Raw genomic sequence first — 24,698 nt, forward strand, 5'->3', positions numbered from 1 at the left:
ACAGTGGTGTCATCAGCAAACCTGTATATGGTGTTAGAGCTGTACTTAGCCACACGGACATAGATGTAAAGTGAGTAGAGCAGGGGGCTAAGCACACATCCTTGTGGTACAACTATGCTGATGGAGATTGTGGAGGAGATGTTTTTGCCAATCCAAACTGACTGGGGTCTGCAAGAGAAGGAATCCAGGATCCAATTGCACAAGGGGGTATTGAGGCCCACGTCTTGGAGTTTACTGATTAGTTTTGAGGGGATAATGGTATTAAATACTAAGCTGTAACCAATAAAGAGCATACTGATGTATGCATATTTGCTGTCCAAATGTTCCAGGGTTGTGTGAAGAGCCAATGACATGGCATCCGCTGTGGACCTGTTGCTTTGGTAGGCAAATTGGAGCGGATCCAAGTTGTAACTCCAATACGCTTCAACACCCAGCCTCTCAAAACACTTCATCACTGTGAATGTAACTGCTACTGGGCAATAATTATTGAGGGAGGTTACCACGCTCTTCTTGGGCACTGGTATGATTGCAGCCTGCTCGAAGCAGGTGGGTACCACACTCTGTCGGAGCGAGAGGTTGAAGATATTCGTGAATATACCAGCCAGTTGGTCAGCACAGGTCTTCTGTACTCAACCAGGTACTCCGTCCGGATCGGATGCTTGCCTTTGATTCACTCTCTTGAAGGCAGCCTGCACGTCATCTTTAGATACTGAGACCAAAGGATCATCGGGAGACATGGAGGTATGCGATGTTTCCACCCTGTTCTGGTGATCAAAGTGAGCATAGAAGGCATTGAGCTCATCTGGAAGTGAAGTTCTGCTGTCCTCTTGTCGCTCGATTTAACTTAAGGCATTCCAGCCCTGCCACAGCTGTCGAGCATCCCTTGTCAATTCCTGTCTGGTCCAGCATCTCCACTTCACCTGTGAGATGGCTTTCTGGAAATCATACCTGCATCTATTGTAGCATTCTTGATTTCCAGACTTGAATGCCTCTGATCTAGCCCTCAGCAAATTCTGGATTTCATGGTTCATACAGGGCTCCTGATTGGAGTAAATCCTAAACAGTTTTGTGGGGACACACTCATCTACAGTTGTTTTAATAAAGTCTGTAATAATCCTGCTGTAGTCAATCAGATACTCAGATGACTGCTTGAAGACGGCCCAGTCCACTGACTCAAGGCAATCTTGTAACTGTTCCGCTGCCTTCTAATACCACCCTATCTGTATGCAGGTAGTAGGAGTTCAGCCAATGGTCTGATTTGACAAAATGAGGTCTCGAGAAGGAACGATAGGCATTCCTTATCGTAGTGTAGCAGTGATCTAGTGTGTTGGGACCTCTAGTGCAACAGGTTACATGCTGGTGATAATTAGGCAGGGTTATCTTCAAACAGGCGAGGTTAAAGTCGCTGACTGTAACTTGTGCATCGGTATGGGCTGTTACTTCCTGCAGCCAACATCATTCAGTTTCATAAGTGATTGCTGATAATCGGCTGATGGAGGTAAATAAACTGTGGTCAGGATCACGGATGAGAACTTACGTGGCAAATAGAATGGCCTACATTTGATCATTAGGTGTTCTAAGCCAGGGGAGCAAGAAGTCGACATTACCCCCATGTCCAAACACCAAAGGGAATTGACCAAAAAGCACACGCCACCACCTTTTTCCTTACCAGTGTTCGCAGCTTGATCCATTCTGAAAGCTGTAAGACTTCCTGGTCAGATAGTTGTGCCCAGCGTGTTTGCTGTTAACCAAATCTCTACGCAATAAACAATTGAGATCTGCTTCATCTGCCTCTGATACAGCAGCCTTGCCCTGAGATCGTCAATCCTAATTTTCCAATGACTGCACATTTGTCAACAAGATGCTAGGTAAAGGAGGCCTCATTCCTTGGCGTTTCAGGCTGGTTTGAAATCAGCCTTTCCTGCCATGGCCATATGAAGGAACTACTTCACACAGAGGGTGGTGAGAGTGTGGAACAAACTGCCAGTTAAGTGGATTTAACATTTAATATAAATTTGCATAGGTACATGTGTGGGAGGGGTATGGAGTGCTATAGTCTGGGTGTGGGTCGATGGGACTAGGCAAATTAATAGCGGCATGGACTAGATGGGCCGAAGGGCCTGTTTCAGTGCTGTAGTACTCTATGACTCCACTGTGTTATGCATATGAATAGCTGAAACTGTTCAAATAATATTGCATAATGCAAAAATATTTCTAGCCCCTTGCTTTAACCAGTAGAATAAATACACTGCTTATCTCAGGATTTACTGTGACTTTTAGGAATTAAGTGTGCCAGTAAAAAAAAATAATGTGGTTAAGTTCAACAACACTCAAACAAACTATTTTGGATAAAAGAGGTGTGAAGTTAATGACACACAGAAAGATAATTGCAAAATGTGCAATTATTTTCTTAAAAGAGTATGCTATTAATTGCTGTTCTGTGAAGCTGACTAAATATAGTACCAAGTTAACACCTCTAGTCTTTATTTTGCCTTGAATTCCAGGTAATGTATTAAAACATTGCAGATGCTTGAATTCTGAAATAAAAACAGAAAATTCTCAATATACTGAGCAGATCAGGTGGCTTCTGTGGGGAATGAAACAGAACTAATGTTTCAGATTAATAACTTCAGCAGTGCTGGTAAAATGCAAACAAAAGGAAAACTAAACATCAGTGATAGCAAGAAGACCAAGGGAAGAAGAAACCAGGATTTTCTTCAGAGAGAACCACAGAGTTGAAATAATTCCTATTTACTTGGTTCATTCTTCACCACCACCACCTTCTAAAGGCACATAGCTATAATATTATCCTATCTCTACTCATTCAAGTGTCCAGGGATCCTAACTCAATCAGTCGTTTCAAGTGAATCAACAATTCACTCACACTATTTCCACACTCACAATATGGTCTCTTCTACTTTGGAGATACCAACCAATGCTCGGGTGGTCACTTTGCTGAATATTTTTGTTCTGACTGCAAGGGAGAGCCTACGTTTCCATCTGCCAGTCACTTTAATTCTTCACTGCACTCCTACTCCCTCCTGAAGACTCTCTGTCTTTACCCTCCTACACTATTCCAATTAGGCCTGACATAGTGCAAAATAAACCTGAGGACCATCATCTCATTTTCCATTTGGGCACATACCATTAAGGGCACAAGGCTGAATTCTCATTTGCAATGCGTAGCATTAACTCAGTTTTTCTCTCTACACATAATTGTCTGGCCTGCTGACCATTTTTATCGACTGCTGTGTGCTGCATCTCACAGACATAGCATTTTTTGTCTTTCTCTCTTAGACATTTTCTTATTTTTACACCTCTTCCTATCAGATTAACAAGACTTCAACAACTTCTTCTGGATGATACTATAAACATTTATGTTCTCTTGGTCAGGTCTCCCCTCATCTCTGACATTCCCTTTGCTTTCTCTATCCTCCCTCCCCTTCTCTAAAGGTCTATGATCTTTCATCGTAACTGGAAAAGTAAGAAAAAATGTGTAGAACACAGGAATTTTCTTATTTTTCTGGTTATAATGAAAGGTCATTGATCTAATACATTAGCACTATTTCTCTATCTACAACTATTGCTTGATCTTCTATGCGTTTGCACAACAATTTTTTGGTATCAGCAGTATTTTGCTTTCATGAGCATGTTCCTTTTTTTTGAGTCTACTCCAATAAGCTGAAGAAAAACAGGACATTTTCCAAATAAACAAGCATTTATATTCTCAGCACTGATGTGCTGGCTGCTGGTTAGTTTCTTGGAAGGAGCACAAATAGAAGAAACATTTGCACAAAAAGCTGCAATACTACAAGACATTCAATTAACACTGCTTATGTCAGCTAGAATTGGAGAGGAACCCAGACAGGCCTTGTTCATTCTATTACACCTAATTCCAAACAAATAGTAAGGTAGTAATAGTCGTCTAATAGGAAATTATACAATGTTGACACTGCAATGCTCAAACACTGATATAAGTGACAGAATCTGTTCGTAAAAATCTTATACAGAGCTATACTTGGAGGAGGAGATTTTAATGCCTTCACCACTTTAGGTCTTAGCAGGTGGGAATTCATGTCAATCTGCAAATACATTGTGTCTGAATGTTATTCAATTGAGTGGAAACACACTGAGGTAGCATAGACCTCAAGAAGAAAGAAGAAAATCACCTTTTCAAAGCACTCATGTGCAATGGCTATCCAAAAAAACTTCATCAGAAGGTGTCTCAACCCGAGAAACAACCTTTTAACTCCTACTGAACAGACAAGAAAGAGGCTAACCCTACTATACATCAGGAATATTTCTGAAATTACGGCACGACTGCTCCATATGGAATAATGGTAGCATGCAAACCCAGCACAGCCATCAGAACACTCGTCTTGAGACCCAAAGATCCAACAGCCGACACGGAGAGAACAAATGTAATACACCAAATCCAAAGTGGAGACAGCCCCAAACACTATATAGAGCAGATGGGGAGAAAACTATCCACGAGTCTATATGAACATCTGCTAGCCGTAAGAAGACATGATCCTCTGTCAGTCATCTCTGTACATTAAGACCAAGGACACACATCCATCTGGGAAACTACAAAAGTCCTGGCAGAAGCACTAAACAATAAAAATCAAGAGAATTCTTAGAAGCTTGGTTCTCAACAGAAGACTCCATTAACAAGCGTATTGAGCTGGACACAATTTATAAACCTAAGCATCTTTGGTATAAGGGTTGAGGAGTGAGTGTGGATACCCAAGGAACCAACAATCACAATGACCGATAACCAGGGATACAAGCCAACAGAGATCACTCAGCAATCCGGTTGGCTGGGACCCGGTGGAGAATAGCAGCCAGCGTGACAGCCAACCAATCAGAATGAGTTGGACCAATATGTACACAAGCACTAGGCAGAAACAACACTTAATTGTGCACTGATGATTGACTGGTGACAAAACATTTGTGACCTAACCTCCAGGTTTGGCAAACTACCCTACAAACAAGCAGCAAACCTGATCTTTCAAGCATCTATTTCCATGCAAACAAAAAATAATAGCCCAGTGTATTACGTTCCTATATTTCACTGCACTACAATAATTAAAGATTCAAAAATTAACCTAGCTTATCATAAATATTTCCAACAAAGCAAGACACCTGAATAATATAAATGGCAGTAATTTTACAATATTTTGAAGTAAATTCTGAAAAAAGCCAGTAGCCTTGATAACTCTGTCACATTGCAGAGCATGGCACTAATCCATATGATCAAGGATAGTTAGGGCATTTTGTCCATTTTTAAGTAACCTACTTTTGCAAGGATGTTAATGACTTGAAGTAGGATGGATAATATCAAAGACCATAAGACCATAAGATATAGGAGCAGAAGTAGGCCATTCAGCCTGTCGAGTCTGCTCTGCCATTCAATCATGGGCTGATCCAATTCTTCCAGTCATCCTCACTTCCCTGCCTTCTCCCCATACCCTTTGATGTCATGGCTAATCAAGAACCTATCTATCTCTGCCTTAAATACACCCAATGAATTGGCCTCCACAGCCGCTTGTGGCAACAAATTCCACGATTTACCAGCTTCTGACTAAAGAAATTTCTCCGGATCTCTGTCCCAAATGGATGTCCTTCAATCCTGAAGTTATGCCCTCTTGTCCTAGATCCCCCTACCATGGGAAATAACTGCCATATCTAATCTGTTCAGGCCTTTTAACATTTGGAATGTTTCTATGAGATCCCCCCTCATTCTCCTGAACTCCAGGGAATACAGCCCAAGAGCGGCCAGATGTTCCTCATACAGTAACCCTTTCATTCCTGGAATCATTCTCGTGAATCTTCTCTGAACCCTCTCCAATGTCAGTAAAATAAGGGGCCCAAAACTGCACACAATACTGTAAACAACAGGAATTCTGCAGATGCTGGAAATTCAAGCAACACACATCAAAGTTGCTGGTGAACGCAGCAGGCCAGGCAGCATCTATAGGAAGAGGCGCAGTCGACGTTTCAGGCCGAGACCCTTCGGCCTGAAACGTCGACTGCGCCTCTTCCTATAGATGCTGCCTGGCCTGCTGCGTTCACCAGCAACTTTGATGTGTGTTACACAATACTGTAAGTGTGTTCTCACGAGTGCCTTATAGAGCATCAATATCACATCCCTGCTCTTATATTCTATACCTCTAGAAATGAATGCCAACATTGCATTCGCCTTCTTCACCACCGACTCAACCCGCAGGTTAACCTTTAGGGTATCCTGCACAAGGACTCCCAAGGCCCTTTGCAGCTCTGCATTTTGAATTCTCTCCCCATCTAAATAATAGTCTGCCTGTTTATTTCTTCCACCAACGTGCATGACTATAAACTTTCAAGCATTGTATTTCATTTTCTACTTCTTTGCCCATTCCCCTAAACTATCTCAGTCTCTTTGCAGGCTTTCTGTTTCCTCAACACTACCCGCTCCTCCACCTATCCTTGTATCATCGACAAATTTAGCCACAATCCATTAATCCCATAATCCAAGTCATTGACACACATCGTAAAAAGCAACAGTCCCAACACCAACCCCTGTGGAACTCTACTGGTAACCGGCAGCCAGCCAGAATAGGATCCCTTTATTCCTTCTCTCTGTTTTCTGCTGATCAGCCAATGCTCCACCCATGCTAGTACCCATGTGCGGCACCTTGTCAAAGGCCTTCTAAAAATCCAAGCACAACACATCTGCTGCATTTCCTTTGTCTACCCTGCTTGTAATTTCCTCAAAAAATTGCAGTAGGTTCATCAGCCAGGATTTTCCTTTCAGGAAACCATGCTGGCTTTGGCCTATCTTGTCATGTGCCTCTAGGTACTCCGTAATCTCATCCCTAACAATCGATTCCAACAACTTCCCAACCACTGATGTCAGGCTAACAGGTCTATAGTTTCCTTTCTGCTGCCTCCCACCCTTCTTAAATAGCGGAGTAACATTTGTAATTTTCCAGTTATCTGGTATAATGCTAGAATCTATCGATTCTTGAAAGATCACTATTAATGTCTCTGCAATCTCTCCAGCTACGTCCTTCAGAACCCCAGGGTGCATTCTGTCAGGTCCAGGAGATTTATCCACCCTCAGACCTTTAAGTTTCCTGAGCACCTTCTCAGTCATCAGCTCGGCTAATGTAGATGAACTGAACACACTGATGAGGGAGAGGGAGAAGTGGAGAGTCTGTCATCCTGCCCGACGCCGGCCCCCTAGGCCTGAGTCGACGTAGTAGTAGTAGTTCTCAGTCATAATTTTCACTGCACATACGAGAGGTGATTGATAAGTTCAATCACCCTAAGGTAGAAGGAGTCAATTTTAGAAAACCTAGCACATTTATTTTTCAACGTAGCCCCCTTCCTACATTTACACATTTAGTCCAGCAGTCGTGGAGCATACGGATCCCTTCTTTGTAGAAGTTGGCGTCTTGGACCTCCAGAAAATGGTCCACAGCAGGGGTGATTGATAAGTTCATGGCCTAAGGTAGAAGGAGATGAATTATATAGCTCTCGTTACATGCACATGCAGTTCAACTCTTTGAATGACTATGCAGAAAGTTTGAAGTTAATAACTCATCTCCTTCTACCTTAGGCCATGAACTTATCAATCACCCCTCGTACTTCACTTCCCTGGCACTCTTGAATGTCGGGTATAATGTCCGGAATGTCAATATTTTTTCTGCCATTGGACCTCCCATCTTCCACTCTCAAAAATTAATTTCTCACCCTCACGCAATCCTTTCTGTAAACTCTGACCTTTTGAGTACCTTCAACTTTCTTTATTCATAACATTGCAACAATGCAGATATCATTTACCAGAACAAATAACCTGCTGCAGGAACGCAGGGGGCCATGTGATGCAGGGTTTTGATCCAAACTGTTGGCAGTTCTGCTCCTTCCACAGATGCTGTGGGACCTTCTGAGCTCCTCCAACAGATCGTTTGCAGCTCCATACTCTAGCAACTGCAGTCTCTTGTGCCCCATCCATTATTTAAAGCATTAGTTTTGTTCATGCTTCCCTAAATCCCCTTGCCTTTTCACCACTTCCTCTTTCTTTGGATGCTGTTTAAAACCAACTTCTGATCCCGATAGGCAGGTATTTGGCTTTACTGAGGTGTTACATTTAAACACAGCTTTGCTGCATTATAGCAAATTGGGAGTTCTTGCACTAACTCAAAAATTCACCATTCAAATTCTTTGGCACAGGAACATATTGGCTTCTGGAATCTTAAATCAGTGATAAATACAAGACATAAAACTGGTTTGCACTGTTAAGTTTCAGGTACAATGTTTTCAATACAGAAGAAAGGAGTCAGGATCTATAATAAACTACCACTCAATGCCTACCCGTTTTATGCTTTGCTGACAGTGGATGTAGAGACTGAGCAACCAAAAAACCCAACCACTAACCACAGCCACCATTTACTCTTGCCCACACAATTTAAAAAATTCAACAATCAATATCAAATGAATAAATTAGTTTTCCTTTCGTCAGGACCACCACATGTGAATCAGTGCCCTTAGTCAGAACTTTAAACTAATTTGTGGGTACAAAGCATTATCTTTACACTAACTTGAAACTAATTTGTAAATAAATCTCAGGTATTATATTAAGACATGTATGGATTAGAACTATCGGAGTACCTTCTGTGCCTTGCGTTTATCTGCCCGTTGGTTCTGATGATAGATGCGACTGAAGTTTGAGACAATGACGGGCACAGGTAAGGCAATAACCAACACTCCGCTCAAAGAGCAGATAGATCCAAAGATCTTTCCAGCAATGGTCTTTGGTACCATGTCTCCATACCTGAAACAAAAGCAACAAATCATTAGTTTCAATAAGATATAATGTATTTTCATTAATAGAAGATGTATATTAGGATCCCAGTTAGTTCCACAGATGATGGGTGGGGGGAGGGGTAGATATTTACAATATGTGCAACATTAATTCCAATCTTCAGTTTAATGTCTTTTTCCCATGTTCTGTTTCTGTCAAAGCCTGATAGGCACATCAAAAAATACACATTCCTCTTCTTTCTGTTTCTTAGGAAGAGATAAAAAAAAAGTTTTGTTAAATTAGAATGGCATATTTATTCAAAATATTCAAAGACAGAGAGTAGCTTTTTATGGTAATGATCTGCAACCTCCAGTCCTTCAGAAAACAATCACAGCACAAAACACACAATAATGAAACCTATTTTTACAGCAGCTCCCTTTCAAAGAAATGTAGGCTATTGTATTTTTATAAAATTTACTTCCTAGTTGCAAACAATCCTTGTCATCTTGATGATATATTTTTTGTCTCCATATCTTTTTTTTAGGGAGGAGGACTGCAAACTCCAAATCCAAAATAATCCTGTCTAGGATACGTTTCAAGACAGGCTGATACCTTCAAGTTGAGATGATGGCATATATTGGAAAAATATGAATTCTTGTCTAGGTTACTGTAGCACACTGATTATCCTTTACTAAATAGTTTGGCACAGACCAGATGGGCTGTAGGGCCTGTTTCTGTGACTCTGACTCTATAAGAACAATCAGTGCTTCATTAACTTCCTCTTTCCAGTGACATCAGTTACTTTAAGCAAACAGTATTGTGGGTAAAAGTCAATGAATTAACATTAAAAAGACATTATTGAACCATTCTACCATTATAAGTGAGCAAACAGGTCAACATTAGTTCAATGAAGAGCAGGAGGCAAGAGGGCATGGCGAATGTGAAAAGGAAATGTCAACATGGTGAAGCTGCAGTACAGGAGTACATGTATGCAAACCAGCATATAATAGGGTTAAATAAGCTCATACCCAAAGGATTATTTCAAGTCTTGCCAAATCTGGATGTGAATAATTAATCAGCTGGGGGGGGGGGCGCTCCAAGAATGTCCTTAGTGATGTTCGAGCACATAAGTTGTAGACAAAAGTGAAACATTTACAACCTCATTTAGTGCGAAGTGTCTAGTTATAGATCCCTTTTTTTGTATGCTTCCAACCTTCAAAGAAGCCAATTCAGTTAATTCCATATGATATCAAGAAAAGGCTGTGAATAATAGACACAGCAAAGACTCTAGGAGCTAGATGACATCCTCTTTGATGGTACTGAAAACCTGCTCTCCAGAACTAACTGTATCTCTAAACAAGCTACCTCAGTGCAGTTACAACACTGGTGTCTAACTGACAATGTGCGAGATAACCCAGTTATATCGTCCACGAACAGCAGGACAAATCCAGTCTTCAATTACAGTACCATCTAAACAGTTAACTTTTGATTATGAGAAAACTGATGAAAAGTATTGCTAACAGTGCATAAAACTTATGTTTACATTGTGCATTTCCCTAGAAGAGAGATTTGTGAAGGGAATTGAAGTCATTATATTAATAATAATGCAATTTGTAGTCAGGCTCCCAAAGAAAGCATTATTAAAGTTTTACCATTGCCGGTCATAATTAACACTTGTACTGCTGTGTTACTTCAGATATATTTTTTTTAGTTGATACATTTATCATGTTCACTACAATAATTATCCAAAACAATGTAGTCTGGAATGTTATTACTTAATAGCATTTCAGTCTCAATCAAAATTCGTTTCAGAGACAGGGATGATATGGTGTTTCATCCACTAAATGTATTCCGAGTTCAGTACCTAGTCAGCACAGTTCAGAGACTGGACCCTTTAGCAGTGTCCAGTCAGTGAACTGTGTTAATATTGTGAGTGGCTAGCAACAGTTAAAATGTGATGCAGATGTATAAATGTAACAGGTGACCTGCAGAAAATGAACCTGACCTGGTAAAATGTGAAGATTGGAACAATATGGATGAGAACAGGGATTAAGTTTATTAAGGCTGTGCTGCCAGACTTGGCGAAGGAAGTGCCGATTACTAGAAATATCTGGGAGCAAAAGGGCCCCCATTACATGCTTAAAAAGAATTGTGAATAGAAAGCTGTGGAGGACAGAGGCAGGACTGTGGCCTGAAGGATGTGGATACAGTGCTGCAAAAGGTTCAGTGAAGCTCACACACACAATTAGGTTAAGTGAAGGGAGTTTTAAAAGCTCTATCTTACTAGCCTCAGGGACTGATATATTTATCAGATCTCCATCACTGACCTTTCAGGACTTTTAACTAAGATTTATATGCTCCATTGCACCCTTATGCACTTGGCAATATTGCAGCTTCAAATCTGCTTCATATCATGTGTATCAGTTGTGTATTAATCCACGCAGTACTGCTGAAAAAGACATGTTATATTATTTATATCTTGTAATAATTTTTGTGTCTAAGACAATATCAATTATCCTGAATGTAAAAAGACTAGTTTTTTATGAAGTAGCTTATACTCTATGAATGTGTTGCATAATGTATTTCATGGCATATTTGAACACAGTATGAGACAATTTCAATCTATTGTGTTTTTCTGCTTAGTAAGAAAGCTCTTGGTAGCATATACTTTGCATAAGATGGTATTTTGACATCTTTGGCTAAAAACTACACATATCTAATTTGCTACTATCTACATTAAATTCTTCAAATAAGCTAATGGTACTGCAGCAACAGGGAATGTTGAAAGTATGTGGAATTAAATGAATAATTCAAAGCAAAAAATGTTATTACCAAAGAACAATTTAATCTGTTTAACAGATTAAAATCTACAATTCAACATTACAAGGCTAGTACTGTTGTTTATATGTTAAGCGGTTCCAATCATGATTTTACACAGAAAAGACAGCAGCATTATGTATGTGAATGTTTTAATAGGAGCATAAAAAAAATTGTTGGTAAGTAAAATAATTAAAATTTCTTAAAAATAATCCAAAAGGAAGCTTTTCTTCATGTATGATATAATTGTTGGACAGTTTCTCGCAGTCTCTTGAGTCTCCAGGAATATCCTGTCTGACTACCATGCGAGAAGCAGCCATGGTAGTGGTACAATACCATTCAATCAGAATGGCCCTGAAGGTCCCTAATTTTTTACCACGTACTTGATGAACTTTCAAAACAGAATAAAATGTTCTGCTCATTATCACCTTCACCCTCCATCAGTTTATGATTTAATACTCTTTGTAGTAAGGTATTTCAGCATCATTACAATGGATCTTTAGTGTTGAAGAACTGATGAGGAAAAAACATACTTGACTATGTCCTCACTGATCTATTGACTGGATGTGCATCTCTGTACAAGCACTGGTAGGTGTGACCAACACAGGGAACTTGGAGAGATAAAGTCCCATCTTCAGACAGCATACCGTCAGTCTTGCACTACTGAAATGGGAAAGATTCAGAACAGGTGCAGTAGCTCAAATTGTGATGATTACCAGGTTCTGTGACGCACTTTCAGCAGGAGGAATACAGTTCATTTGCACTATATTGGTAGCATTAAAATGGTGTTAGCAATTCTCTAAAGCTGGTTCAAAAAGCTCCTTTAAAAAATCATGAAATTCATTAGCTTCAGTTCCAAAGTAGCACTTGAACTGCCTGGTGTGCTGGTACTCTGTGTCAGGAATACCATCCATAAGTGAATGCACCTTTTGCATTAACAGGACTTTGCTCCACAGCACACACCTCAGGATATAGCCCTTAAAAGGTCAGAAGAGTGCAACCTTCACCCTTTCAGCTACCAAGGAATATTGGTAACATGCTACAATAATTGGGTAGGGAGCAGAGGATGATGCCAGGGTCAGACAAGCTGCACAGGGTTCTGAAGAACAGAGTGTGAAGAAGACAATCTCTGCGTATAAACAACATTCATGGGAAGATGTTGCCAGTGAGGTAATGAATGGTAACAATTTAGGGAGACCTACACTACAGGCAAATCCCCTTTCCAGGTCTAATTTATCAAAATTGGAAGGTTTCCATTTTGCTGGTGGAGCTTTTCCTGCTTTCTGCAATGTTGACATGAGCAGCATAGTGTCAGAGGTAGTATATCTCAAGGAGACAGCCTGCAAGAGTTCTGAGGTGATGCTCCTGTGAGTGAGGATGACCTTTACTTTGGTTCTGAGAGTAGTCCAGGAACTTGTTCTGGTTGGCTTATTAATGTTTGCTAAGTTTTGTTCCTTCAGACCGCAAGGTCATAAGACATAGGAGCAGTATTAGGCAATTTGGCCCATAAAGTCTGTTCCACCATCCAATCATGGCTGATCCTTTTTTTCCCCTCCTCAGCTCCACTCCCTGGCCTTCTTGCCATAACCTTTGATGCTGTGTCCAATCAAGAACCTATCAAGCTCCGTTTTAAATATACCCAACAACCTGGCCTCTACAGCTGCCTGTTGTAACACATTCCACAAGGTTCCCACCCTCTGGCTAAAGAAATTTTTCTGCATCTCTGTTTTAAATGGACACCCCTCTATCTTGAGGCTGTTCCCTCTCGTCCTAGATTCCTCCATCATATGAAGCATCCTTTCCACATTTACCACATTTAGGCCTTTCAACATTTGAAAGGTTCCAATGAGATCCCCCCCCCCACCATCCTTCTAAATTCCAGCAAGTATAGACCCAGAGCAATCAAGTGTTCCTCGTATGATAACCCTTTCACTCCTGGAATCTGAACCCTCTCCATTGTTTGCACTTCTTTTCTTAGATAAGGAGCCCGAAACTGTTCACAATACTTAAGGTGAGGCCTCACCAGTGCCTTATAAAGTTTCAACATCACATCCCTGCTCTTATACTCTGGATCTCTTGAAATGAATGCCAACATTGCATTTGCCTGCCTCACCACCAACTCAACCTCTAAGTTAACCTTTAGGGTGTTCTGCATGAGGACTCCCCGAGTCACATTGCTTCGCAGATTTTTCAATGTTCTCCCCATTTAGAAAATAGTCTGCACATTTATTTCTTCTACCAAAGTGCACAACCATACATTTCCAACATTGTATTTCATTTGCCATTTTCTTGCCCGTTCTCCTAATCTGTCTGAGTCCTTCCGCAGCCTACCTGCTTCCTCAACACTACCTGCCCCTTCACCAACCTTCGTATCAGCTGCAAACCTGGCAACAAAGCCATCTATTCCATCTAAATCAGTGCTACACAGCATAAAAAGAAGTGATCCCAGCACCGACCCATGGAGCACCGCTTGTCACTAGCAGCCAAACAGACAAGAATCCTTTTAATCCCACTCGCCGCCTCCTATCAATCAGCCAATGCCCTAACCATGCCAGTAACTTTCCTGTAATACCATGGACTCTTAACTTGGTATGCAGCCTCATGTGTGGCACCTTGTCAAAGACCTTCTGAAAATCCAAGTATACAACATCCCTTGCATCCCTTTTATTTATCCTACTTGTAATCTCCTCAAAGAATTCCAATAGGTTTGTCAGGCAAGATTTTTGCTTAAGGAAGCCATGCTGACTTTGTCCTATCTTGTCCTGTGTTACCAAGTACTCCATAACCTCATTCTTAACGACTGACTCCAACATCTTCCCAACCACTGAGGTCAGGCTAACCAGTCTACAATTTCCTTTCTGCTGCCTTCCTCCTTTCTCAAAGAGAGGAGTGACATTTGAAATTTTACGGTCCTCTGGCACCATGCCAGAGCCCAATGATCTTTGAAAAATCATTACTAGTGCCTCTGCAATCTCTACAGCTACCTCCTTCAGAACCCTTGGGTGCAGTTCATCTGGTCTGGGTAATTTATGTACCCTGAGGTCTTTCAGCTTTTTGAGCACCTTCTCCCATGCTCTTCCCTCACACCGTTCAACATCTGACACACGGCTAGTGTCTTCCACAGTGAAGACTGATGCAAAATACTCACTTAGTTCATCTGCCATCTCCTTGTGCCCCATTATTATTTCTCTGGCCTCAGTTTCTAGTGGTCCTATATCCAGTCTCATTTCTCTTTTATTTTTTACTATCCACTTTGATATTGTTTGCTAGCATGCTTTCATACTTCATCTTTTCCCTCCTAATGACTCTTTTAGTTGCTCTCTGTAGATTTTTAAAAGCTTCCCAGTTCTCTGTCTTCCAACTAATTCTTCCTTTGTTGTATGCCCTCTCTTTTGCTTTTACATAAGCTTTGACTTCCCTTGTCAGCCATGGTTGTACTATTTTGCCATTTGAATATTTCTTTGTTTTTGGAACACATCTATCCTGCACCTTCTTCATTTCCCCCAGAAACTCACACCATTGCTACTCTGCTGTCATCCCTCCCAGCATATCCTTCCAATTTATTTTGGCCACTTCCTCTCTCATATCACTGTAATTTCCTTTACTCCACTGAAATACTACTACATCAGACTTTACTTTCTCCCTATCAAATTTCAACTTCAACTCAATCATATTGTGATCACTAAGGGTCCTTTTACCTTAAGTTCCTTCATCACCACTGGTTTATTACCTCAAATCCAGTATAGCTGATCCCCTTGTAGGCTGAATGACAAACTTATCATAGGCATTCAGCAAACTCACTTTCTTGAGATCCAATACCATCTGATTTTCCCAATCAACTTGCATGTTGAAATATCCCATGACTATCAAAACATTGCCCTTTTGACACACCTTTTCTACTTCCCATTGTTACCTGTGGTCCACATCCCAGATACTGTTGGGAGGCTGTATATAACTGCCACGAGGGTCCTTCTACTCTTGCAGTTTCTTAACTCAACCCACAAGGATTCAACATCTTTCTATTCCATGTTACATTTTTCTACTGATTCGATGCCGGCAGAGCCACGCCACCTCCTCTGCCTACCTTCCTATCCCTCCAATACAATGTGTAAATTTGGACATTCAGCTCCCAACCACAACCGTCCTGCAGCTGCGATTCAGTGATGGCCACAACATCATACCTGACAATCTGTAATAGTGCAACAAAGTCATCCATGTTATTTCTTATACTTCATGCATTGAGATATAACACCTTGAGTACCGTATTTGCTACCCTTTTTTGATTCTGCATCCCTAATGCACTGATACTCACCCTGATGGCTGCAATTTTGTTATATCATTTGCCTGCCCTTCCTGACAGTGTGACTGCATGCTATCTTTGCTTTTTTACCATCTGTACTATCCTGAGTCCTTTCACTCCTGTTCCCACCGCCCTGCAAAATTAGTTTAAACCCTCCCCAACAGCTCTAACAAACCTGCCCGCAAGAATATTAGGCCCCCTCGGGTTTACGTACAGCCCATCACTTTTGAACAGGTCATACCTCCCCCAGAAGAGATCCCAATGATTCAAAAACTTGAAGCCCTGCCACCTACATCAGCTTCTCAGCCACACATTAATCTGCCAAATCATCCTGCTTCTACCCTCACTGGCATGTGGCACAGGCAACAATCCTGAAATTACTACCCTGGAGGTGCTGCTTCTCAGCTTTCTACCTAGCTCTCTATATTCTCTTTTCAGGACCTCTTTGTTTTTCCTTCCTATGTCATTGATACCAATAAGTACATCTGGCTGCTCTCCCTTCCTCTCCAAGACATTGTGGACGTGATCCGAGATGTCCCTGACCCTGGTACCAGGGAGGCAACATACCATTCGGGTGTCCCGTTCACATCCACAGAACCTCCTGTCTGTTCCCTTGACTACTGAGTTTCCTATGACTACCACTCTCCTCTTCTTCCTCTTTCCCTTTTGCACCACGGACCTATGCTCAGTGCCAGTAACCTGGTCTCCGTGGCATTCCTCTGGAAGCTCATCCCCCAGAACAGTATCCAAAGCAGTATACTTATTGAGAGGAAAGACCACAGAGCCTGTTGTTTAGACTAAAGTTGGTGGAATCTGGTTTCAGTTAAAACAAAACAGAGCGACAGTGAGCAGACTTTTAGTGACTGCTATCTGCTGGCACAAATATGGATTGGATTTGCCCTGCTATTTGTGGGCAGGTCATGCCTGGGCAGCTTCACACATTGTGAAGTAGGTGTCAATCTTTCAATTGTATGGAACAGTTTAACCAAAAGTACAACTAAATCTGTAGCACTATTCACTGATACGATGACTGTGTTGTGTTTTGGTCCCATTGCCTCTGCTGGTCTTAACTGCTCTCTTAGCCTTTTCTTCTAGCATGGAATCATCATCATCGTAGCTTGTCACACCAGACAGCCATCCACTCTAGTGTTGTTTGGTTGATGTTGAGCAGGTCAGTGTCAGCTAAATCAGGTGAGAGTGGGCAGTTGCGCAGAACGTGTTCAATGTTCTGCACCCTATCGCCACACTCACAGGATTCACTGGTCTTTAAACCCCACTTCACCATATTGTCTCCCATCCTACAAACTCCCGCTCTCGCTCTGTTGAGAGTGCACCACTTCCATCTGTCAAGCAGTGCCCTGTTTGACAACATTTCTGTGGGTCTTGCACTGTATTGTTCGGTGGGAATCAATCAATTTGTTGAAAACAGGCTTCTGTGATAGTGAGGGTCTTGAGAGGATGCTAAGCTGTATAATCCACCAGGCATTCCTGACTGAAAGTGGTTTTATCCATTTCAACTTCAGAATCAGAATCAGAATCAGGTTTATTATCACCAGCATCTGAGTGAAATTTGTTAATTTAGCAGCAGCAGTTCAATGCAATACATAAACCAGAAGAGAAAAAAATAAAATAAAATAAAAAATAAGTAAATCAATTACAGTATATGTATATTGATTAGATTAAAAAATGTACAAAAATCAGAAATACTGTATATTAAAACAAAAGTGAGGAAGTGTTCATGGGTTCAATGTCCATTTAGAAATCGGATGGCAGAGGGGAAGAAGCTGTTCCTGAATCGCTGAGTGTGTGCCTTCAGGCTTCTGTACCTCCTTCATGATGGTAACAGTGAGAAAAGGGCATGCCCTGGGTGCTGGGGTCCTTAATAATGGGCGTTGCCTTTCTGAGACACCGCTCCTTGAAGATGATCTGGGTACTTTGTAGACTAGTACCCAAGATGGAGCTGACTAGATTTGCAGCCCTCTGTAGCTTTTTTTGGTCCTGTGCAGTAGCACATTAAAATTTATAAATTTGTGATGGCAATCATATACAAGACATCATTATCTAAACCAATAGATTTGGATTGGTGAAACATTCTAATCTTGTCTGAATTACAGTGGATTCTGTATATATAGTTCACATCCGGATCATTACATTTGGCCCAATTAAGCAGCTACCCCAATTAGCCGAAGTTTTATGGAAACAGTTTAAAAAGTATAAAATGACAAACTACCATTTAACTGAGCAGCAAATTATTTATTTATATGAAATACAGAACAAATTATAACACTTCCAATACACTTACAGTACTATAAAACTGTGCCTTAGTTGCTAATAGTTTTAACAGAGGAATTCATCCAATGTGTGCTTTAGTGTTCTTTTGATTGATTGTAAGTGACTAAAATCAGTTCAGACACCTTGTGCAGATAATGGACTGTCTTCATTGCCTTCCTGCATGAAGTAGTGTCGTAATCCAACAATAAATTTCCTCTGCCAGCTGATGATGAGTAGTGTTAGGCAGATGGCCTTTAATTTCATCCAGAAAGGTAATTTTTTGGCAAGGGTCTTAAATTTTTTAAAGTCGAGATAAAAAACCAAATGATTGAAAATTGCTGTTTTTTTGAATTGGTGTCCCTCAGCCAAAATGAATAGCATAAACACACGCAATTGATGCTATTTAAAAACCATTTCCCTCTAAGCATGGTGTAATGCCTGACTGCCACACATGTGCACGCGACTGATGCTAGTTAGAAACTGTTCAGCAACAGTCTCCAATTAAGTAGCATAGTGTCCGGAATAATTGAAGGGAATCCAGGCTACTTTCTCAGTTTTTGTTCTTTAAGAATTGTCCCAAATAAGCAGGCGCCCTGATTAACCAATGGCCCAATTGACCAGAATCCACTGTACATTGTATCTATTCTTAAAATTATATTTTGCTTTTCAATTTGTCATACTTATTTTAAAATACACTGAGTAAACAATTACGTGTTCGGATATTACCCACAAGATGTTTTCATGGTTTGCTCCCTTTGATATATACATTTGATGGAGTGATTCCTATGGAAAAGACTTCTCTGAATAGTTCGCAATAGTCACCCTTTGATGGCTCACCCCTTTGTCCTTACTTGCTAGTTAAAAGTAATTTTCCACACAATGCCTACCGCAGATGTGCATTTTCTATGTTTAACAAATCTTAACAATTCTTTCATGACTATGTATTAATTCAAATTTATATTTTAACCAACATTTCCCATGGCGAACCACTTATAAAAGTTTTTCGATTCCATGCGTTTACTCATTATCATTGTGAAGGGGATATACACGTAACATTCCTAATTTCTTCTAAAGGCTAATAGAGTGCTCAAAACAGAAATCTTAGCATTCACTCACTTTAAAAATAAACCTCAAAATAACTATCATTATATATAATATTGTTTTCTATTTTATGCCCATTTCCTTTGAACTGTTTTGGATTAAACTGCAAGTGTCAGTGACATCATCAGGATCTTGGTTGGAATAACCGCTGAGTTTGACAGCATGAAGAAGTTGAATTAACAGCAGCAGATGCAATTATTAACCCAGGGAGCATCACCAATCTGTTTGTGGGTGTTGATTCAGCTGCTCAATCACACTGCTAAGATGAATAACTGTGCATGGCAAATTTCCCAGATGATGTCATCAGCCTAGTGCTTAGGTGATGAATATGGAAAACAGAACATACATACAGAAAACTCACCAATGGTAAAAGTTAATAATTCTTTATAATTCATTAAAACCATTTAATTTCCTCAGTTTCTTTGAGGAATAATAAATTGAAACATGCGGTTTCAATAATGGAAAAGTTATCCGTGTCAAACTGATAGCACCTTCTGGAGTCTACACCTGCAGCTAAAGGCAAAAGTCCAAAACTTGTAGTCAGTAACACCCTTCTCCTTTGCAGGGTATGCCGCTGCAGTCTTTGTAGATCAATGATTTGGCATGTAATTCCACTTTTAGAACATAGAATAGTACAGCACAGTCAGACCCTTCAGCCCACTATGATTGTGCCAACCATGATGCTAATTCAAACTAATCCCATCTACCTCCATGTGGTTTATATCTCCCCATTTCTTGCCTGTTCATGGACCTTTTAAACACTGTTATTGTATCTGCTTCTACCACTTCTCCTGTTCTAGGCACTTGCCATCCTCTGCATAAAAAATTGCCTTGTAAATAAAATCATAGAGCAATATAGAATCTGGAGGCACTTGAAAAGTTCCATCAATGCTGTCTTCGAAGCATCTTAAATATCAGCTGGGAAGATAGAAGAACCAACGTCAGTGTGCTAAATGAAGCAAAAACAACAAGTATTGAAGCCTACGTCATCAAGAACCAACTAAGATGGAGCGGTCATGCTGTTCGGATGAAAGACGAACATCTGCCGAAACAAATATTCTACTCCCAGCTTAAAGAAGGCAAACGTAAAAGAGGTGGACAACAGAAGAGATTCAAAGACGTCTTAAAAGCCAACATGAAGAAATGTAACATCGACATCAACAATTGGGAAACCAATGCCAAGGACAGGAAACTCTGGCAAGCCATCATCCAAGAAGGAACAGCAACTTTCGAAGCCAACAGATGTGCAGAATTAGAAGAAAAGATTAGAAAATGGAAAGAGAAGCAGCAACAACCAAAGCCCGATCTGCCATCTGGAACTACCTGTCCTGAATGCGGAAGAACTTTCAAAGCCAAGATTGGACTCATAAGCCACTTGAGAGCCCATAAGTAGATCAACAGAACGAAGACCATCATCCTCGACCTCGAGGGATAGCCACGACGACGAATGGTCCAATGAGTCCATGCCAACCACAGTGCCCAGCAGCTGGTCCCAATTTCCAGCATTCAACTTACATCCCTTTAAGCCCTGTAGCTCCATGTACCTATCTAAGTGCTTCTTAAATGATACTATTGCACTGGCCTTAACACTGCTTTTGGCAATTTGTCTTATATAATTTGATGTTTTCAGAAGTTATCTACAATAAAACAAATTTACAGATCTCAGTGACGTTTTAAAATAAACCTGATTGCCATTACAAAAAAAAAATCACTGCAGCTGATGGTTGTTACTTCAGTTGGAGCTTTGAAAAGCATGTTAATTTCATGCTGGAACACATAATTTTAATGAAACAGGGTGAATAAATGATATGACCCGAGGCCTAACTCCATGATAATTTCTTTACATGGCAACTTCAAAGAGAAACTAACAAAGACAAGTACATTTGGTTTCTTGCTTTATTGCAGGCTAAGAATGGCATGTAGCTAGCATGCAAAATAACTAGTACTTTAAACAGTCTTTTTCTAGCTGTACCATGTAGCTAACTGTACAGCTATTCCACCAATTTTATGCCTAACTCTTTACTTCATCCTCAGGCTAAAGCAGTATTCAGAAACCTCTGCATTTTATCTCACTGAGCTGAATTTCTGATTTCATTTCTCCTCCATTATTAAGGACCCTGCAGAGAAATGTATAATTGCTTATATGTTCCAAACCTGCAATATATATTGTACTGTGTATTGAAATCTGCTTTCAAAATTTGATAATTTTGACTTCAATTCACTTCAAATTTCAGAAGTGGAGTATAATCTCCTTGAGGTACTATATTACAAATATAGGGTATGTGATCAAGGGCAAATTTTTACCTCACGTTAGTCCTAAGTCTATAAAACAGTTTATCCCAGCTCATATGGTTCAGAAATTCTTATTCATTGTTTTTACTTTACAGCAAAGATCTATGTTAATGCTCATCTATTCCACCCTCAGATCAACCAAAACTTTTAAGAGGACCACAACCTTGTCGCAGTGTTTGGAAGCTTTTTCACCTCAATGACCCAGAGAGCTATGTTGATTGGGGTCAGGGTCTTGTGGTTTAGCCTTTGGCAGGGTCAACCATGCCAAACAGGTCAAAAGGTAGAGGCAGACTAAGAGTGGTCCACCGATCATCCAGGTTGGGGGGGGGGGGTTAGCTCAGGGTTAACAACCCTGACTGGTAAAATAAAATTGTTACAGCAATAGTAATGAAGAATGCTTCCATACGGACAGAGATGGAGGACCTTCATTGCTGCCCTAAATCGGCGATGTAACGGGCACTAGGTAAGTAAGGTCAACCAAAACTAATATCCGATTCTCTTCTGTAGCAGATGCTATCCATCTATCAGCCCTGACTTACAATGTCTTGTCCTTCAATATTTCAATGAAAAATTTCTTTCTTGTGAATAATCCCCTCACCTCTTTCTCTTAACCCACACAATCTTAAACTCATCAAGTATCCTGCTTGTCTGGCCTTATTGTTGCCCACATTTCATCTCATTCTCCTTTTGTCCTACATGTGAAACTTTCTTCAGTTTTCTAAGCCCTAACATCTAGAATTCTGTCTTGATTTCCTTTTGCTCTTTTAAAGTATCTTTAAATCCCATCTTGGATTTCATCTAATAACTTTTTCAGCTTGATATCAATATATTTATTATATCTGTTTTCATACATTAGAAATGCAAGTTGTTGTTCTCCCTCTCTCAGATCATAATCTGTGGGAGTAATCCTTTTCCTGTAGAAAAAATAGCTTTTGCTGACAATGTCTATAATTGATTTTGATGTGTGTCTGTGAAATCCTATGCTATTTTCTGAGCTTAAAAATGGAAATAGGACTCTTTCATATTCTTTTGGATAGCTGATGTAATACTACGCCATTAGTTTAGTTTCATTAAAGCAAAATGTTAGATGACTATTGCATTGTTAAATAGTAGCTACTCTGTCATTATTTTTAAGAAATCATTTTAGATTAGATTAGATTATGAGGACACTCAGACCTCGTTTATTGTCATGCATTAAAAAATGATACAATGTTCCTCTGGTATGATATCACAGAAACACAAGGCAGACCAAAACTAAAACTGACAAAAAACACATAATTATAACATATAGTTACAACAGTGCAAAGCAATACCGTAATTTGATAAGAGCAGACCATGGGCATGGTAAAAAAAAGACTGTCTTATTGTTGGTGATTTATTAAGTCCAAAATAATTTTTTTTTCCAGAAGAAACAGCATTTAAACTGATCTGCCTTTGACAAATTGTTTAAATATCAAAGCTCTGAAGTTTTCTGATGCACAGCTCAGAGATTCTAAACCACAGCTGTTCTGAATTCCCTAGGTTGTCAATGCTGTCAAGGACTGTGAATGTTTCTTCAAGTCCTGATATTCAAAAACATTCAGAAAGTCTTAAAATCAATTAAAAAATTAAATTATTGAGAATTTGAAGAAAAATTAAAACACAATTAGTACTTTTAAACAGTCTTTCATTGCCTAGCCATTATGGTTATGCTACTACCTCTGATGGCTGCTCAATTTTAAAAAAAAACTTAGCAGCTCCATTTGTAACCCCCACCCCCTCTGTGACCATACTATCCTCAAACTTGCTACTCAGACCCTCATTACATCCTGCCACTTCTCCCAGGCCCCGTTGTCACAGGCACCATCCCTCAAGGACCTGATCTACGGATCTCCTTCTTCCTTAGTCCTGATCTTCAAACTTTATCCCCGTCTTCCCTTGATTTCATGTGCCCGTCTCCATAAGATTTGAATTTCTGAGCAATCCATACTAGCATGAAACCCTCCCTCCTATGGCCATTTCTGCGCCATGGTATTTATTACTTTGATGGTCCTAATGAATAATGCTAATACCCTCTATAAAATACAAACAGGATTTATAAACTTCACAATTTTAGGGTCACAAAGCCTGGAAACAGACTATCTGACCCACCATATCCACACTGTATAGGCATCCATATGCATTACTCTCATCTTTGAGAACTTAGCTCATAACCTTCTATGAACATAAGAAATAGGAATTGGTGTAGGCCATCTGGCCCATCAAGCCTGCTCTGCCATTCAGTAAGATCATGGCTGATCTGGCCATGGGCTCATCTCCACCTACCTGCCTTTTCCCCATAACCCTTAATTCCTCTACTATGCAACAATCTATCCAACCTATGCCTGAGTGACTTAAGTATTCAAGTCAAGATATTTCTTAATAGCTCTCAGTAGTTCTACTTCTAATACTCTTTCCAAAAATGCATTCCAAGTACTCACAACTCTCTGGATGAAAAAGGTTCCCCTCAGATCTCCTCTAAACTTCTTACTCCTTATCCTGAATCTACTCCCTTGGGTTTTATTCACTGCTGAGAAGGGGAACTGTTTCCTCCAGTCTACTCCTCCATCTATACCCCTCATATAACCAACATAACATCGTCCACTTCAGGGAAAATAGATCTGATCTCTCCAGTCTCTCTTCATAACTGAAATGCTCCATCCCAGGCAACATCTTGGTTAACCTCCTCTGCACTCTCCAAAGCGATCAATTCTTTCCTATAGTGTGGTGACTAATCTGCATGCAGTATCCCAGATGAGACTTGACCAATGGTTCTTAAAGTTGAAGCATAAAATCCTTGCTGTTGTATTCAATGCCCTGACAAATAAGGCCAATATGGTGCACTTGGCAAACTGACATACAAAGATGCCGGAAACTAGAGAATGTGATCAGCTATCAATCATGTATGAATGGACTAGGGTAACTGGGTAACTTATGCAGAAGGAGGCCTTCATTGCATACATAATATCGGAAGCTTTTGAGTGACTTAAGGGAAACATGGCTGTGGAGTCAGATGCTCGGATCTAACTTCAGACTGATCCTCCCAACATATCCCTGGTAATGTTTCCTGTCCTTTACTGTGTTAACTGTATAGGGCCTGTTGAAAAGCCTACA

General features: G+C 40.3%; 1 protein-coding gene across 2 annotated transcripts in view; it reads right to left on the reverse strand.

Moving 5' to 3' along the window:
* Positions 1-24,698, reverse strand: part of kcnd2 (potassium voltage-gated channel, Shal-related subfamily, member 2) — a 395,726-nt gene that overhangs the window by 30,108 nt on the left and 340,920 nt on the right. For both annotated transcript variants that reach the window (XM_063057823.1, XM_063057822.1), the window contains exon 3: positions 8,653-8,815. In XM_063057823.1, the coding sequence (XP_062913893.1) occupies positions 8,653-8,815 (163 nt within the window). The remainder of the gene's footprint in view (positions 1-8,652; positions 8,816-24,698) is intronic.

Source organism: Mobula hypostoma, chromosome 9 (genome assembly GCF_963921235.1).
Source record: "Mobula hypostoma chromosome 9, sMobHyp1.1, whole genome shotgun sequence".
NCBI classification, from domain to species: domain Eukaryota; kingdom Metazoa; phylum Chordata; class Chondrichthyes; order Myliobatiformes; family Myliobatidae; genus Mobula; species Mobula hypostoma.